The 20,019-nt window shown below is 30.4% G+C and overlaps 1 protein-coding gene across 1 annotated transcript in view; it reads right to left on the bottom strand.

The window, feature by feature from the left end:
* SHN1 (Protein shank) overlaps positions 1-20,019 on the bottom strand; it is a gene marked incomplete at its 5' end in the record, with an annotated part of 65,045 nt that overhangs the window by 33,859 nt on the left and 11,167 nt on the right. The window contains 2 exons of the mRNA XM_012936414.3: positions 2,976-3,143; positions 13,966-14,117. Coding sequence (XP_012791868.2) covers positions 2,976-3,143; positions 13,966-14,117 — 320 coding nt within the window. The remainder of the gene's footprint in view (positions 1-2,975; positions 3,144-13,965; positions 14,118-20,019) is intronic.

Here is a 20,019-nt window from a genome sequence, read left to right as displayed (position 1 = left end):
GATTTGGACTAAACTACGAGTAAATGTTGTATGTAAGAAGCACTAAATATTTGTTTCCTCAAGTCAAATATTTGGTAAAATTAATTGACCAACATTGTATAAATGTATTTGTGGTTTGATCTAAATTACAAACCTTATAGGATACAGGTATCGATTCTTGGAGACGAAATTTAATTGTCATTTATATCAACTGAACGTTATTTACATAGGTACAATAGTTTTCAATTAATTTTTTAGTTATATATATCGTTATGTTTGTTAGTCACAAAATATTTTGTTCTTACTGATTGTACATCTATGTATAGAAGTTTACAGTAGAGTATGTAGAACCTACAGAATATTGTAACCACAGGCGACAACAAATTTCAATAGTAAAATGATCTTTAACTTCTTGAAAAGGTCGAAAATAAGTAGGTGTTCACTGCAACTGTCCAACTGTTTACCAAGTTGCTTGTATTTACGGAAACTCATTTTTCTTTTATTAGTAACTTGTTAAGATTTAGTAAACAAGTATCATATAAGGTTTGTAAACAAAATACTGCTAATTTTTTACATCAAGTTTAAATACAAAGGTTTCAGGTCATTATTGATATTTACTCTGGTGTACATATTCTTCAACTCAAATCTCAGAGATAGTTGATATCGATTTCATAGTCCAAAATGAATAATGTTTTTGCATGTGAGTATTATTAATAATGTTTGACTTGATAATCTCAAACTAATTACGCATTTAGTGGATTATTGACAATGATAAAATAATGATATATATGTATTATTTAAATGAGTATAAAGCTGAATTCCTAACATTTCTAGGCTAAGTATAAATCGTTTCCTCATGGAACTAATTTGAACCAAATTACTTTTTTTTCTAACAACTTACAGTAAATTCACTTGTTGTCCTACTTGAATCTTCCCATTGCTATTTAGGACTGCAATTGATCAGTTTCATGTTGGCATATGTGCATCCTTTTCGGATTGCCTCGATACAGCCTTAAGTCACAAGCTTCTTAAGCGGAGATGGATAGTGGCTAGTAGTGGGATCCAGAATACGCGTTTCGTCCTATTTGGGACCCGTCAGCCGGAGGTACCTGCATTCCAGAGTTGATGTTCACTCTGGAACTTGAGCACAGTACCGTTCGCTTCAAACGCCATCGCATTCTGGATTCCACTGCTAGCCACTATCTATCTTTGCTTAAGAAGCTTGTGACTTAAGGCTATATCGAGGACGTCCGCAACGGATGAACATATGCCAACATGAAACTGATCAATTGCAGTTTTAAATAACAATGGGAAGATACAAGTAGAACAACTCCAAGTGAATTTAAATTTCACCCCATTGCGCAAGCAGGTGGCTATCAGGACTCAGTAGCTAAGTGGATAGAGTTATGGAGTTTGGAGCGAATGGTACTGGGTTCGAGTTCCAGAGTGAACATCGACTTTGAGGTTCAGGTATATCCAGTTGACGAGTCCCAAATAAGATGAAACGCGCGTCCTGGATTCCACTGTTAGCCACTATCCATCTTCGCTTATATAACGGCATTGCTATCATTTCCAGTTGTTTTAATTTCGGTAACTGTGTGGAAGTTGAAGAACAACTTCAAGCGAAATATATTATTTTAACTCATTTGCTTAAGTTTGGAAAATTAAAAGATGACTGATTTACTGTAAATGGACGTATCCGGTAGCCAGAAAGTTAAACAATAAAAATTTAATCTAAATAGATCTTGAAAAGTTTTCCTTCTTACCCTAAAAGACAAAGGTGCCAAAGCATGATATTCCTACTACAGTAAAATCGTAGCTAATTCAATAATGAATAACACATTCGAGGGTTATTATTACCTTACTACATCACATACATGATTTATTAAATTTCGAATAACACTCTATTCATTACATTCGCTCTTTATTAGCAGTTTATTAAATCATAAATTATTTTGCGATTTGGGGGGATTTTTTCCTCTAAATTCATTATTTCTTTTGTTTTGTTGTTAATTCATGAATCGAAAGGTTGATGGATATGTATTAATAGATAAATGTTAGGAAAAACGTTATCATGGTGAAGTAAAGTAGAATTTATTATCACAAATGTATATGTAGTCAACAAAATCTCTTGTTATTTAAATCAACATTTACGTTTGTCAGTCATCTCCCTTTTTATTATTTTCCGGTATAAAAAACTATTTTAAGAAAAGTAGTTTCTAGTGCTTATATTACTCCAGATGTGACAATGATCAAGAAAAATACAGCCATACGATCTATGAGTAATTCGGCTGCCAAAGATATTGTCTGATGAGATATTTGTATAACATTTATTACGGAATATTTTTACAAACATTATAACTCATAAAACTCACACAAATTTAAAAATTACATAAATTTAAAGCTTTATCAATATATTTGATGTGGATCATACAATTCCTGAATGAGTAATTGGATGACCCCATTACTGTTTAAATAATATTCAACAAGATATGATAGTTTCTATGATGCATTAGTTATTTAAATAAATAAAATGGACTACCAAGTCTACTTCAGCTTTTTTTCCAAGTTAAAGACCTCTACTAATCCACTATTTCTATAAATTGTTTTCTAATTAAAGACTAACAGAATTTTAAAATATTTATTCAACTTTTGACAACAAAATACAAATATTATTGTAGTTTGAATGTTACAAGAGCTCGTTCATGCGGCTCACTAGTCCCAGTTATTAATCATTAACCAATGAACTGATTGTTTCGTTTGAACTAGCTGAAAACAGTTAGCTTTTATATTTTGACAGTACAATTATTACTGTTCAGATAGTCTAATAACTTCCATAAAGAGTATTTAACATAGTTTACGGATAATTTTTAAGAAATTAATTAATTTGATGTCTTTTTGAGCAGTAATTATAAAATATAATTATAGATATTTTAAAATGTTAGGTAATGTTTAATGACAATTTCAATTGGTTATGATATTCAAAATTAAGTCACCTGATGTATTTCTTGAAGTCCTGCTTCATCTGCTATTCCAAGAGGAGAATGATCAAATAGTAATCGTTCAACACATAAAGATATTGTGTTGTTCAATACTGCGTAATATAATGGTGTTAAATCTGCCTTATCTCGTGTATTCGGTGATTGACCAAGATCAAGAAGTACCTATAAAACATACATTGTAGATAAAGTCAACTCACCAGAAGAATGAATAAAAAATAAATCAACGACTAAAATCAACTACCTGAAAATATTTAATATCGATCCGTAGCAGTTCGGTTATTTGGTTAAGACGCCAAACAGGATTACTCGAAAAAGTAATTCAGTACATTTATGTTGAAATAACAGAGGCGAAATATTTAGATTTCCTGGCTATATTTTCGTAAATGAGGTCAAGTTAGGCTTAGTAAAATTGAGTGACTATACAACGGTTTATTACGTAGGTTATTTTATGAAGAGTTCGGTTAGTATAAATGTATCTCTTTCTACTAGCAGAAACAAGTTAAATCATTATTTGAAACCAAAAGGTTAATAGACAGACTCAACAGGGTTGACTTCAGATGTCAGGTTAATTACTTGAAAAGTTTGTTTAAACTGCATGACATTTCGTTACCATTCGCTTTGCTTTTATTTCGCAACATGACACTTTTTAGGTGAAAAGGTTCTATATTTTTGGAAACGTGATCATTACTTATTTTTCCAAATTGAACACAATTCTGTATCTTATCTGTCATAATCAATAAAAAGATTCTCAAAATTTCGTCCTACATATAGCGATTTGCGAAGCAATGCTTCATTAAAAAAATCAGTCCTTTATTTTTCCAAACACATTTTTTTTAAAAACTAACAAGAGTATTCACTCTAAACAAAATGTAAGTTTGTTTTCTATGTTGTAAACCATCACTCTATTACTTATTTATCTAAAGAACCAACGAAACAAACATTTTTCCATTCTACTTATCATACTAATCGAAGCAAAAAACATCTAATTTTTATTATACATGCAGTTGTACATTTATAACTACAGAATACTTTTTCCAATTACCACATTTCAGATTATTTTTGACAAGACAAAACTATTTTTTTCTAAATCAAGATATTTTTCTTGAAACTACTTGAAAAAGGTCTTGAGTAGTATATCAAAACGTAAAGATTAATCAGTTTTAAAATAATTAATAACGTGAATGACATAGTGAAGTGATAACGCTTCAGTGACTTTCAATAAATCAATAAATATTTTCAACAAAGATTCAATACTTCAACAAATGAGCTTTTTAAGCAGAAATTTTGTTAACTTCAGTTTGTTTCTATGTATATGCTTTATCTATATAAATGTTGATCATTATTACAATGTTCAAACTAGTCATAAAAACACATTTAACAGTGGCATATTTTAACATAATTAGAAGTTGGATAATGCAAATGAAATTTATTTGGCGGATTAATGTCACTTAAATGTAATTTGGAACAGCATGAAAAAAAGACATCTTCAATGGATGTTCACTTGTGTTACATTATGAAATTTAGTATTGATATATATGTGTCCGAATAAAAATACTAATCTGCTCTGTTTTTGTAAACTAGCATTTGACAAACGTTATATGAAAGACCAATCAACTCTTAAACAGTAAAGTTGTCAAATATAGGTACTAAAAAATTTTCTAAAGTATATGATGGTCTAATGATTAAAAGTAGCCTCAAGTATTATCATACTTTTGCCTTCATAGTGTGATGTGTGCTACTGATGTTGACAGATATAAGTAGTGTGTATCATCATCGAAAGTGGAGTGCCTGGCGGCAGAAAGTTGTGAGAATAGAAGACAACGAGATCAGATAGTATTTGGTATGGAAACGAAGAAATAACAAAGTTTGAGACAGTTGATGGATATTTTGCAAATGAAGTATTACTGTATGGTCCTCAGATTTTACCAAGATGTTCTGTAGGGTTGTATTAAAAGACATTTAGTTGTCCCCGACTTTGTTCTCGTTCACTACAGTAGCACTATGTCTTTGATGGATTTTTCAGCAGATAGTCAAACCTCAATTTATCTGAGTTCACTTGTTTAAGCTGCTTTGTCGTACGTTAAGCATAGCTTAACTAAGATTAGTGAACTAATTAATAACTGTAATTTATAAATATTCCAAGTACAGTTGTAAAACCTATTTTCCTTCAACCTACATAAGTTATGTTAACTGATATTAGTTCAACACTGGTATTACAATTATGCTAGCTGTTAAAATAATTATAACAAATCAAATTTTTCCTACATTACATAGCTTTCATGTTTCAGCTAATGAAAAACTAGAATTATGTTTCGAGACTCGGTACTTAATAAAATCTCACAAACTATTGAGTGTTATCGGACCATTGTAAATATGGTGTCGTAGAGCTATGTAAAGTTTTTTTAATTACTGTTACGATTCACCTAATTTCCAATAACATATCGTTTGTAGCGTAGAATGTATTGTTTTTGTTCATCTGTCCTTAAAATGTTCATTTAGTTGTAAAACCTAATGTGTTATGATCGTCTTCTGGATAGAAGTGCATGGTTTGTAATTTAAAGTAGCAAATCTCAGGATTAAAATTATATCATATTAGTTGGTAATGGCATGCCCTTGGATGAGTGCTTAGATAATGGTCAAAATTTAGAAGTTTATTAGATTTTTACTAGTAATCAATAAGAACTCGTTTTATATGAAAGAATAAATTATCATTAATCCCTTAACAGCTAAATATTTTTCTTCCAATAAACAGGTAACTTGCTGACAAACCAAATTTATCACTATTGTGTTTACTAGATCTCAGTACATTTCATTTTATTTAAACGATAAGAAATTCTGACCTAGTATATAATGTCACTCCATCCTAACTGTTAGTCAATAAAAGTTGTTTATATCATAAATACGACCAACAGTTTACTTGGTTCTGTTTACAAGGAAACTTTAAACAAGGTAGGTAGTTAAAGTTAAAAGTTTCAATATGTTCAAAATTTGAAATCAATCAATGAATTTTGTGAACGACCATATGAACATAAACATGTTAAATGGTTAGTAATCACTGTTTTCCTATGGGTAACGCGACTGGACTACAAAACGTCAACTTAAAAAAAATATGAAGCATATATGGAACAATATGAGGAAATTTCCTGTACAAAAGATGGATAATTTATCGGTTTGGTTTAAGTGAAATTAAACATTCTCTAAATCATCGTCAACAGTAATATGGTATTGTTTTCCTAAAGAAAAATAACTGCAAAATTATATGCACAAAAACATATGGTTGATCTTATCTAGTCAGGCGAGAACAATAGAATTTTCTATTTATATTCCTAACATGAACTTCCGTGTGGATGTGATCAAGTAAGCAATCGTGAATCATAAAATAACATGGCCATGAAAAGTAATGTCAAGGATGAAAACCCGGATATTATTTTTGTGGATATTTCTACTAACAAGCAGCAATGTATTTATGCAACTATTGTATGCTTTAAAAATCATATCAGCACTTGGCCATTCGGATATATATTTCATTCTGCATAATAAAATCACTTATTGAATCACGTTTACAGATTATTTAGTAGATTGAAGGCAATGTCACAATCGAGTTCTATGTAGTTATCGATGTCTACCAATGACTAGACTAATTAAATGCTCTCAGTACAAAATTTTCATGAATTCAGTTGGCTTAAAAGAAAAACCAAATTATGACTTTGTGCTTCGCAATATTTAACAGCTGAAAATGCTCTAAATTCTACGTAAACTCAAAATCATAACAATCTCTACTTTGCAAAATAAAGGGAACAAGAAACTTAAGGAAGGCTATCTTGACTAATTGAAGACGTGTAAATCTGTATGCCATTACGTGATAAAAGTGGTAGCCAGTTCCTGAAGTGTTTTAAAATACAAATAAAATGTGTCAGTAAACAAAACTTCCGAAATTTTATGAAACAGATACTAAGCCCAGAAGCAATTGTAAATGTGATAATGGATGATCATATCAAATGCTGTCGAACTAGGAGTATTTAACATCATTATTCACATGTGAACCACTGTTTAAAATATAGTAGGCTAGCAATTAAAAAACAGCACCAAGAACGACTTATCAACAGACTTTAGAATATTAACAATGGGAAATTGAAATAACACATATTTTTCAAAGATGTAATCAGTTAAAATAACTTATACATAATTGAAATCTTCAAAACACATTTATCAGACGTTTCTCTACTATCTATGAAGACTTTTAATACCAATAATTATTTGTTTCTTGAAAATATCTGTTTTTTAGTATTCTTTTCAGATTATATTCTCTTTTTTCGACTTGTTGCTTACTTCAATTCCTTGTTAATTTGATTTCTCATTCTGTCACGTTTATTATATTTATGTGAAAGTAATTATAAAAATATAAATCTGTTTCCCATCGATAAAGAAATTGAGTTGAAATTAAATATTATGTAATTTATGCAGCGATGTTACACGGTAACAGTAACCCAATTATCAAACATTGCAATTCCTAACATTAGGAAAAAATTCCAACATCACAAAAGTATATGAAGATGAGAGGATATTTAAAAATAAGATGATTATGACTAAATGACTGATGTGAATATCGTCATTCCAATGAGATTTAATGTAATCTCAGGGTCGATTTCTCGTTAAGAACTAACTTCAAATACGGAGATTTTGGTAACTTATGAGTGCTGAATTGTTACTTCACATATGTCCGGGTTTTATAATCAGTGTTCACCTTCTATGCAATACATCATAGCGAAATATGAACTGCCATTTCAATCCTAATTTTCAACCTGTATATAACCGAGGAAATAGTGACTAGTGGTTTGGAAAAATTTGAGCGTTGGGTAAATGATATTCCTTTACTTTAATAAAGCTATTAGCATAAATTAGAGGAACGTTACTGAAAACAATTTTGTCTTACTTTTCACAGATTGGAAAATATAACTTTCTAATAATAATGAAATGGTGACTACTTCAGAAACTCAATTGCTTCCGTAGATTATTACACTATTAAACTACACTAAACACTTAAGTTAATAAAATAGTTTTACGATTTGAAAATCTGATATCTTTTATTTCTAGTAAGAAACTTTACATACCACAGAGCTATGTTTTTTTAGAATTTACATTTGCAGAATGTTCATAAGGGAGTCAAAAGCATTTTAGTTAGTTTTCTCACTGACTATTGCCAAAGAACTAATTAACAGTTTGTTTACATTACGATTTGAAAGTAAAGATAGCAAATCGAAGGATGGTGAGACAGATTATTTTGTCGAATAAACAGGTCATAAGGTGATCAGTTAAATCCTGAAACGGGTCAAAAAATGTTCAAACTATGCTTAATTAATTATTGTTTCAGAAAGCGAGATCGAATCAATCTAGTTTAAAGTAAATGTAACCATGTTCAATATACATAAATCAAACTATATTTTATGAATAAATCCTAAAATACTAATGAATCGATTTTTAACAATGTGCATGGAGATAATTAACTAACCAACGAACTTTCGATTACCCTATTCACGACTTGTGTGGTTTAGTGCTAAAGAAATATGTGTTTTGAACAGGTAACTGTACTTCAGGAAAAATCTTATTAAAAGTGGACTTTAGATTATCAAGACAATTTTTAAGCTCGTTAAAGGAGAGTCTGTATAATTCAAGAGTAACTTCTTCAGCATAGTATTAAAATCTTTGCGATTACAGAGACTTTAATAAGTTTACTAGTTTTTTAAAGATTATTATTAGCTTTCCCGAATTTATAAGTATAGAATCTCATTTACCTAAGAGATAACAGATTTTTTCTTGATTCTTTTATGACCGCATAAAACTTATTTGAAAATCTCCAATCACCCATAAATTCTTGATTACGAACTCACTGATGGCGCTTTGAAATAACAATATGGGTCAATTATGAATAGAAATCATCATCTACTTTTTACCTTTATACACGTTCACCTACCCTGTTAATCAATGAATCACTAGCAAAATGATTTGTTTGTGACTTTACTATGAACAAAGGACATAAGATCAAAACTATATTGATTTACGTATAATTTACGATCTACTTAGCAAGAAGTCATGATTTTCGGGTCTTTTACAGTGTCATTTTCACACAACATAAAAAGGATTTTTACTACCAATTAATAACGCTTAAATCACTAATTATGAGTATTTTACCAAGACTATTATGTCAAACAGAGGTCATTCATTTTGAAATGTTACTCAAATAAACAAAGTCGTTTACTTGATTCTTAATCGTTTATCACACAGTTTTAAAACATTTAAAACATTATTTTACATTCACGTTTGAAATGTTTGGAAGTACTGATTGTTCTGAATATGAAGACAAAAACATTACTAAATGACTCCTTAGAAATATCTATTGAAATATATTACATCAAGAATCATTTCAACTTAATATTTAGTCAGCTTTAATTTACTTTCGGTTCAGTGGAATTATTTTTATTCTATAAAACTTTAATATTATTATTCTCCTTCATTTGTGCACTGTTGAATTTACAATCAAGTTAGTAGATAAACAAACTGATAACAACTGAGAATGTTTCAATAAGTGATATTCATAACATTGATATTCCTATAATACATTTTAATAATGACTCATTCAACTATAACCGAAACTGATTAATCATATTAATGTTTTCAAGTAAACATAAAAAAGGAAGTTGCAATTATGTTCATATTTTTAACCATAAAAAATAAACAGAATAATTGAGGTGTGACCCATAAGCAACTGTATTAATTTAAAAAAGAATACCAAAATGGAAACTTGGATATGGGAAAGAAATTTTTGGTGTTAAAAAGAATTTCAAATGATTGTTCCTTATTTATAGACAGATATGGGCTTATATTTTTTTTTATTAAAAAAAGAAGAAATTGTGACACAGTCAGTTAAACAACTCTATATCGGAGATTGGACTTTAAAGGGGACACAGCGGGTGATATTCTAACACATAGACTCAAAAGATCTGTTGAAAGGACGTTTCACACCGCCAAGTTACACATAATTTTCTCAATTAAACCAGTACTCACTCAACTAATCAAGGATAGGTTGCCGAAGATAGGCCCCTCCATGTGTGTATACGAATTCAACTGCTCCTGTGGAGCTAGTTACATAGGTCGTACTCAGAGAGCATTATCCCTGCGTGTTCGTGAACATGTACCAGCATGGTTGGGAAAAGGAGTCATTAAGTCGATCAACAGCACTATACTTTCACACTTGGTAGATAATGTACATTATATCAAAATAGAGGAAGCTTTCTCTGTTTTATATTAAGTTCCGAAATATCTACCTGGATCAACTAGATTACCGTTACTCTACGTAGCCGAAGTCATCTGGATCAACTCCAGAAAACCAAACTTTTGTATCCAGAAAACGTATGTCCAGGCTCTATGTAACCTTGGCATACGACTGGATCACCGAATACCTAGACTGAATATTATAAACTTCTTACCCACTTCCTTTTTTTCCCTATTATCACTATTTTTTGATTACCTCTATCTTAATCTTCACATCCATCATTCCCAATTACCTTGATAACACCCCTCTTGTTACGTGTTATATTCACACAATAATATTATTATTATTATCTCAATTGACAAGATGAAATTCCCCTACTATGCATTAATTCACACAGTATTTTTTTGCATTTTGATTTTTGCTATAATGCTAATCTACTGATTATGACTGGACCCTTTACTCCAAATCATTCTGACCTTTATTAAATGACCTTTCTAATTTGCAAATAACACAATTTTGAAGTATATATGTCGTAACAGATGTAAACGTTTACCTTTTTTTAGCATATAACATTGACTCATGATCTCAACTGCTGAAATTACTACAATCTCTACAAAACCCCTTCAGATGGATATAACATGGTCAATCTCATTAATACATGCCTTATTTTGGCCTTTGTAAAATGTCGTAATTATGGACTTATAATTGTAGAGCCTGATGATGAAGTTATTGAAAACAATTATTCGCTCAAATATTCTTCATTTTTAAATATCCTATGAGGATTCTTAAACTGCAAAAACGTATACATTTGAGGGTAGTGGATGTTTGATGAAATTAGGCATTGATTAGCGAAACCAGTGAAATTTTATAGCACATTATTTTTTTGTTTCCACTTTTCAATAGCAAAGATATCGAAGAAATATTGAAATATATTTATCAAATAGTAATCGATACATTTCAAGAACTAATTGAAAAGGTTTCTGATTAATTCTTTTAACCATGTAATATTCTAGATAAGGTTCTGTTGGACCTCTATTAATTTTTTTTAATTGTATGAATTGAGACATACTTTCTATTCTGATACTAATACAATAAAGAAGATATACTAATCACTGGAGTTTGTTAAATACTAATTACTATCAGTATTATATATATATATATATATATATATATATATATATATACTTCTTATATGCTAACCCAAAATATCTACTTGGGTAAGAAAACTAAAAGGGAATAAGAAGCTCAAATTGGCTAACCGAATCGGCAAGATATAAACAGAAAGTTGGATCAAACTTTTACCGGTAAATTAAGCACGTTAACATCTGACACTTATCGACTAGCTTGTCTCTGATTGACCATTTATATCAGAAACAAGCTTTCTTTATGGTTGTATCCTACTTGACACATTCATTTTGATGACTGGAGTAATAATTTATCAATTTCTTTAGGTATCCATTATCAGTTTAGGACATTGCAATACTAGTATATTCTTCTCTTAGTCTTTTATTTATTCAAAATCTACGAGGATAATCGAATATATACTTTAATATTCCTCATCTAATACATAGCTATCCGATAAATCTAAGTGAGCTACCTATAGAGGTGACTCAAGATTCACCACTTCATTTTAAAACAAATACTAACAACATAATATCAGTAGCATCAGTCTGTCTTAATACTATGATCTGAAAACCATTAGAATCAAGAAAATTATTATTTAAAACTGTTGGCAGTTTTGGTTATTTGGCCAGACATGTAAGACAAGGTGTTTATACCTTGATAAGTGTCTTGTCTTACATCTTGAAAATCCACTAAGAAAAGTAACTCCACATTGATTAATATAATTGAATATCAGTGGTGTTCGATGTAAGGTTATCACAGACATAACAGAAAATGGGAATATTAATCAAAACTAGCATTTATCTAGTACATTTTTATTTTAGTAACTAACTGAACATGATCTAAAATTTATTGCATATTGTTAATTTTTCATCCTGAGATTTTAATTTATAACCTGAGGATAGACCTACATTTTAAACATCTATTGTATAACAAACAAAATGGCCAATTGTCTGTATACCTTTTATTCTCAATAATTCTTTAATGTTTTATTCAGGATTTCTGCAGGAATTTTACTTTGGTTTGCATAATTTGTCAATAATCTACATATTACATGTAATAATGTAACTAAGTTATAAGAATTATTTATTCAGATTTATGTCAACAATTAGCTTTTGCCAAAATGGAAGTGAATAAACAAACAGTTTAAAAACCCGCATATTATGGAAAAATATGAATAACATATTTTTAAATGAAATCAAAGTTTTATATTATTTACAGAGTATTTTGATAGGAGAAATAACAACTCAATAGAAACTTGTTACCATTGAAATAAAAAATAACGGCAACTCCCATCTATAAGCAGAGATAGATGATGGCTAACAGTGAAATTCAGGACGCAATATTCGTCCTATTTCAGATTGACCAGCTACGTCTACCTGCATTCCACAGTCCATGCACATATGTCAATAAATGACTGATCAATTTCAGTCCTAGACATCACTGAGAACATTCAAATAACCAATACAAAAATGAATTAAGTTTCACCACATTGCACAAACTAGTGGCTATCAGGACTCAGTAACTAAGTGGATAACGTGATGTTGTTTGAAGCGAACGGTACTGGATTTGAGTTCTGAAGTGAAAATCAACTGTAGGATGCATACACATGCAGCTGACGAGTTCGGAACAGGATGAAACATGCGTCTTTGATTCCACTGATAATCAATATCCTTCTGTTATTATAATTCTTGTGATTTAAGACAATATCAAGGCAATCTACACAGGATGCACATTTGTTAATGAGAGACTGATCAATTGCAGTCCTAAACGTCAGTGGGAAGGTTCAAACAACCAGTAAAAAATACTCCCATCTATTTCACTGACCTTTAAAGGTTTAACATTCCATAAAAGTATAATTTAATATCTACTATTTATTTTACAGTTATTAAGCGAAACTTTAAAAGTATTCCCAACAGCATGATTGTATATCTCACAAACTATATACCACTATTACATACGTTTATTACCCAAATTAAAATCCTTCAAAATAAATCTCGGAGATAAGTTTACTTCACATTGTTACCAAATTGTGAATAACTTCTAACGAATCACAGAAAACGCTTAGTAATATCTTATTTAGAACAATAACTGATAAACAACATGAGAAAGAAATATGCACATAAGTCAACAAAACTTTTAAGTATAACTTAAAAATTCTCCATTCAATTGGATTCATAAATATTTGAGATTTAATAAAATAAAAATATTATTTGTATATGAATAGTTAACAGATTTGTACTTATTCAAGACTAAGTTGATTTCACCTGTATTCAATAGCTTATTTCATTTTGAATAATAGTTAGTAATGTAATGAACAGTGCGCGTTTTGTTTTATTAATGACGAAGCGACTGAGTGTACCCCATCCTCATTAATGCTGTTTGCATTTGTCCACACCTAACAGACGAGTTCAAATATCTTTATTTTAATCAAAGTATATAGGGGTAATTTTAATTACACACCCTTGGGATTCATCTCTATTTCTAAGGTAATTAATTTCAAAAAAATTGGTCAGTCTAGAATCAATGCTGTTTGTGAACTTTATTTGTTTTGAGTGGCAAATCGGTAACAATAAGACAAATAACACTTACCTTGATAGCTTCATAATTGCCTTTCTCTGAAGCACGATGGATCGGTGTCATACTATCTGATGCCCGATAATCTAAGTGTGCTCCGCCAGCCACTAAAGCCATAACCATTTCGTATGGTTTTTCCAATTGTACAGCCATGGTGAGTGGAGTTTCTATTTGGAAAATTCAAGAACGAAAACGGATTAACATGTACTACAAAGTAAAATACGGGCAAATTAAAGTAATTTGTATAGTAAACATTGAACGTAATATTTTTGTCTAACATAATAAACGACCACTTTATCCGATTATAGTATTGCAAATACTTCTGATTTATATGTCTATGAAATCATTTAAAAACATCTAGTAAAATAAATAAATCTTTGTTGACAATGAGAATAACAATATTTTTTCAGAAATTAGTTCACTTGCAAACTATTAACTAATTTATCTTATCAATTGAAACTTATATATTAAACCAATGTTCTATGCGAATAGTGAGCACACTTCGTAATTAAATTTATACTTGAGTAACAAGTAAATGTTTAAGTACCCTAAAAGCGAACCGTGTATATCACGGAGCAGATAAAACTAGACTTTGATATGTATAACGAAACCAACTCTTAATCTAACACGACTGACTGGTTAAACATACAAGCATTTTATCCACCAACACAACTCTGTTACACAGTCAATGATCTCATAAACCGGATATCACTAACGTTTTTCTGACAAGCCTGTGGTAATCAACACAAAACAAGCATGAAAAACTTAATCTGATGAGGTATTGCAATGCTACCAGTTGACTTATTATTTCCACCTAATAATCTACGTCTAGCCTATTATTGATAGCACCATAGTTCAAGTGTATTAGAACAATCCTTAAAAGGTGTGTGTTTAGATGCGCAGACATTTCTGCATTAGTTTTACTCAGATGTCAGAGGCGTTTTGAAATTTTGTTAGTTGAATTCATGAGTCGAACAAACTAGACCACCGTTGGAAACCTGTATGTACTGAGCAGTTGTCTCGTCCTAGTATGGGACTCCTCAGCGGCGCACATCCACGATCGCGCACTCGGGACTCGAGGCCAGAATCTTCGGTCTCGCGCGCGTACATTTAGTTCAGTATTTCAATAACATGTATTCATCCTGATTAGTATGTAAGTGAGACCAAAAGATGCATGCGGACAAAATCGCTCTTAATTAGATGTTCATCAACATTTACTCTAATAAACAATAATATTATATGTATATATAAACAATATTAAATCAATGAAGACAGCTTATGAGTCATTTAAACAATGTTAAAGGACTACATAACTAATCATCATAAGTAAAAGTACGAATCGATAGCTAGGTGGAACGTATTTTGGTAACTATGAAAGTAATAAACACCTTAATAACATGAGCAAATTAACTGACATAAAAAGTTGGCGAATACACAAAATACCAACTTACTAAAGTAATGAACTTCAAAAACTACGTAACAACAAGTGTGTTTAATAATTAAGTGAAGAGGAGATAAGTAAGGGATAAAAAAACAAGTGTGAAGAACTGATAGAACTATTTGTTAAGTCCTATCAGTCCAGTGATGGTGATAGAGGTGTTACGCGTTCCTTATGAACAGAGACTACAGTTGGTAGTTCATTTCCTAATAAATTCTGACATGTGTAAGAGACGGGATATAACGCGATTAGGAATATTTAAACATACGAAATAAACCACTCCAATATTTTTTCTAGTTACTACATGTCTGCTATCGGCCGAGTGTAATAAAATGGACATGAGTATTGAATTTATCAAACCCTACGAAACCATGAAGGGAGGTGCTCGCTAGCTCATGGGCTAAGTCACCTGATCATACACTAGATAAAGCTTTCGCAAATATAAATAATATCGCATAATATAGTTAAGACGCAGACAAGAATCTGTAATTAAGCTTCTCATCCATAAAAATCTCTTAAGTTAATTGGAAAATATAGTAATTTCAGATTTATTATACTAATTATTTAAAAGCATTAGATTTTTCTCTAACAACAGCATAGCTTTATTTTAGACACGGTTACCATTTTACGTGGAAGAAAGCTGATTTTATTAATCAAGTTTTTATAGGGAAACTGACTGTTATGGCTAGGTAGTAAACAGACATATATATATATATATATATATATATATATATATATATATATATATACGTTTTATTCAATGTAGACAAAGTACCAAATTAATTAAACAGGAAATACTGTAAGGGTTTGATATCATTATCAACGACTCTACTTCCTTTCTCTAATACACTTTTGTCTCTTAAATTTGCTTTTGTACTTGAAAAAATATCATTCAAGTATACAAACCAAGTAGTTATAGGAATTAATGACTTATTGAGATCTATGAATATTTTATAGATGGAAAGGAATTTTTGTCAACCTTTATACACATACGAAAGTACATTAAGATAAATAATAGTTATCTCATAGTGTATGTATTAGTATTAAATTACTGCAAAGCTTTTCGGTAGATCTCGATTCACTGATGTTTACTACAGAGATTAATGAAAATAAAAGTTTGCGAAAACAATTACCACCAAAACATTCTATTAGATAGCATATCATTACCTTTAAAATTTACGATAGCATCTATTTTGATGAACTCAAGAAATTTAAATTCATAAATAAGGAAGTCATGGCTAATGTAAAAGGTTTCAGGATGTCACTTTGATTTCATTTAAAATCCAAAATGTTCAAGTCATAATATGGAATTCGCTTTGGCCAATGTTAAAGTTTAAAACGTCAACTTAAAAGGTTAACTGTATATACTCCTGATAAAACTAAGTAGTTTAATATCAGAAGTAGCTGCAATCTGACGAATTTTAAAACTCGATAACAAAATAACTTCGCTAAAACCATTTGTTCAGGAAAAGCGTCTTGTTGAACCAAGTTTAAATAAAGTTCAACCGTTGTAGATTAGTTTATTAGTCCTAAATGAGTTACTTTAGAATAACACAAACCTTATTTACGTTAATCGTTCTATTGTTTAAAAGTCCCATCACTAATTATTTTCGACAACTTAATTATAGCCCATCATTCATCTGAAATGACAGATGACTGAAAAAGATTTTAGTGAAATAGTATCCTATATTATTATGATTTACCAATAATAATTCTGAAATAATTGACTTGATTTTTTAAGAGTGGATACAAACAGTAACTACAATGATGTACAAATTGAGTTTCTACACACGTTTTTCACTAGAATATTTAAGCCTCAGCACATTTTCCTTGATCGATCAAATATTCATTTCGGCGTTAACAATTCATTTACTGACACTTTCGTATAGACAATAACATAAGCTCTTAGTCAAAAACTCTTGCCCAAATTAAAAGAACAACAGTCAAAGAGATTATGTTTTATTATCGTGAAGAGGTATAGTTGATGTTATACAACCGTATAGAAATCAGTCTGACGTCATAATAAATTATTATCAGTGACAATGATGTTTTGTAAAACATTGGTTAGTTAACATGAATAAACATTCAAATGGTTTATTCACTTCGGATATGATTACTAAATCGTATTTAGATTAATATCCATTATAATATGAATATATGGGTGGTGCAATATACGTCACCGTGTACAATCCTGTTCATATTAGAGTGGGAATATATATATATATAGGAAACAACGGCTCAATTAAGTTGTACTTTATGGATGACTTTCAGTTATGTTGGACGAATTTATGAAAAAATAAATAAACAAATAAAATGTGGGAACAAGGGTGGAGGGACAATTCATACAGAAAATTCTACTGCCTCACTAAATAATTAGTTCAACACTATACACAACTATGTACAACGTTTAAACATTCAATTTATTCATAATAAAACAAAGCTGTTTATGATTTCATCTGAATGAATAATAATTTGTTCAATTAAACTAATATTTCACATAACTGTCTATCGTTCAATTGGTACAAACACTAGGGTCACCAATACAATTTGCCGAGAGTTTTAATATCGAGATGTTACTTATAGCATATCAAAAAGTCACTGATTTGGCAATTTATTTTTGCTACACAAAATAGTTTTTTTCGTTATGAATTGTGATTAATCGAATTGAATCATTTTTCGAAAATTTAGAGCAACCTGTAGATGGTTGGCTGTTTCACAATAAACAAATTGAGCTAATAGAACCGATTTAAAATAATAGTGACAAAAATGCAGAGAAATAAAAAATTTTTTTGCTATGAAGCAGTATTCTATCAATGCTATTGTATTATGAAACATATTTCTATGCTAGACGCTTTTTAGCATCACTACAGGCTTTTTTAATGAGAACATAACAGATAGGTACTAAGGTACAAAAAAACTATGCGACAACTAACTTTCATCACGGTCTTCTAACAGTCAAAGTGTGACTAGAATTGGGGATCTTTATTTGCTCTGATGGCAAATAAATGGATTCTTGTAGCGATAACAACACGGTTAAGATAAATGAAACAAGATTTTATGAATCACACTAGACCGAAAAATATAAGAAAATAGTTTATAACGAGGCTCTTCCTAAATTCTAATAACAGAGTCAGTTTTATTATAACAGAGATTAGTGATTAAACCATTATTTAAAATTAAAGTGGTGTGGTGTTTGAATGAGCTAGTGATTCCTTTGTACTTGTTGAATGCTCGAATTCGAATTCCAAATACTGTACATCCGTTCGTGCCTATCTATTGCTTCTTGATCCAATTGAGTTATTTCTGGGATTCTTAGTTCGTACTATAATTCAAATACTCTTAATTACCACAAGCGGTTAACTAATTCTTTACGTTATGTAAAAAGGGAAAATGATATCTCCCGTGCTAATGAAACAGAACATAATCACCGGTATTTGGAAAAATGAAATGCAGAAAAGGTTTCCGTTTTTCTGGTTCTATGATACTAGTTACTATAGTTCTGTTTGGTTATGTCTGTTTTGTAACAATCTGTAAAAATGAATGATTCGCATTTTACAGTATCTCAATTAATATGTGAGAGTCCTAACTCTTATAGCGTTCATAATAATATGTATCACTGACTCAAACTTTACCTCAAGCTACCAAAATGTTGGTATTTTGATGGATTGACAGATCCTAAGCAACTAAACTCGAAGACACTAGTAATTAAACCACCAACCAATGACTGGGTGATTATACCCCACTATGACAATATCATAGGTAACCATCAGTGAAGTAATCTATTTATCGTTTTAATGGTTAAACTCATTTTGAACTTTCTTACTACTGAGTGACTTCAGTTTAACAAGATTCTATGTAATTATAAGCAGAGGTGGATAGTGGTTATCAGTGGACGCGTGTTTCATTCTGTTCTGAACTCGTCAGCTGCATGTGTATGCATCCTACAGTTGATTTTCACTTCAGAACTCAAATCCAGTACCGTTCGCTTCAAACAACATCACGTTATCCACTTAGTTACTGAGTCCTGATAGCCACTAGTTTGTGCAATGTGGTGAAACTTAATTCATTTTTGTATTGGTTATTTGAATGTTCTCAGTGATGTCTAGGACTGAAATTGATCAGTCATTTATTGACATATGTGCATGGACTGTGGAATGCAGGTAGACGTAGCTGGTCAATCTGAAATAGGACGAATATTGCGTCCTGAATTTCACTGTTAGCCACCATCTGTCTATTCTTTTATCATTTTTGACTTAAGATAATTTCAAGGTGATCCTCACAGAATACATATATGTCAATAAGCGACTGATCAGTTGCAGTCCTAAACATCTATGGGAAGATTTAAACAACCATTACAAAAATGAATTAATTCTATGTAATTTTTCTGTTTGGTGGTAACTAATGGATATATATTTTATAAATTAACTTATCGTCTACAACGAGCCCATTCTCAAAACTATACAATCGTATATACATGTATTAATTTATTGGTTATATTTATACGATATATATGCTCATATGCATAAACTGATAGATAAATACCAAATAGGTTTATTTAGTGGTAAAAAATATGGACAAGAATATATCAATTTATCTTTTTGTCACAATGCGTTTATTCAGATACTTGCTTA

This window comes from Schistosoma haematobium, chromosome ZW (assembly GCF_000699445.3).
Source record: "Schistosoma haematobium chromosome ZW, whole genome shotgun sequence".
NCBI classification, from domain to species: domain Eukaryota; kingdom Metazoa; phylum Platyhelminthes; class Trematoda; order Strigeidida; family Schistosomatidae; genus Schistosoma; species Schistosoma haematobium.
Note: the sequence above shows the minus strand (reverse complement) of the source record. Positions and strands in the feature narration are given on the sequence as shown.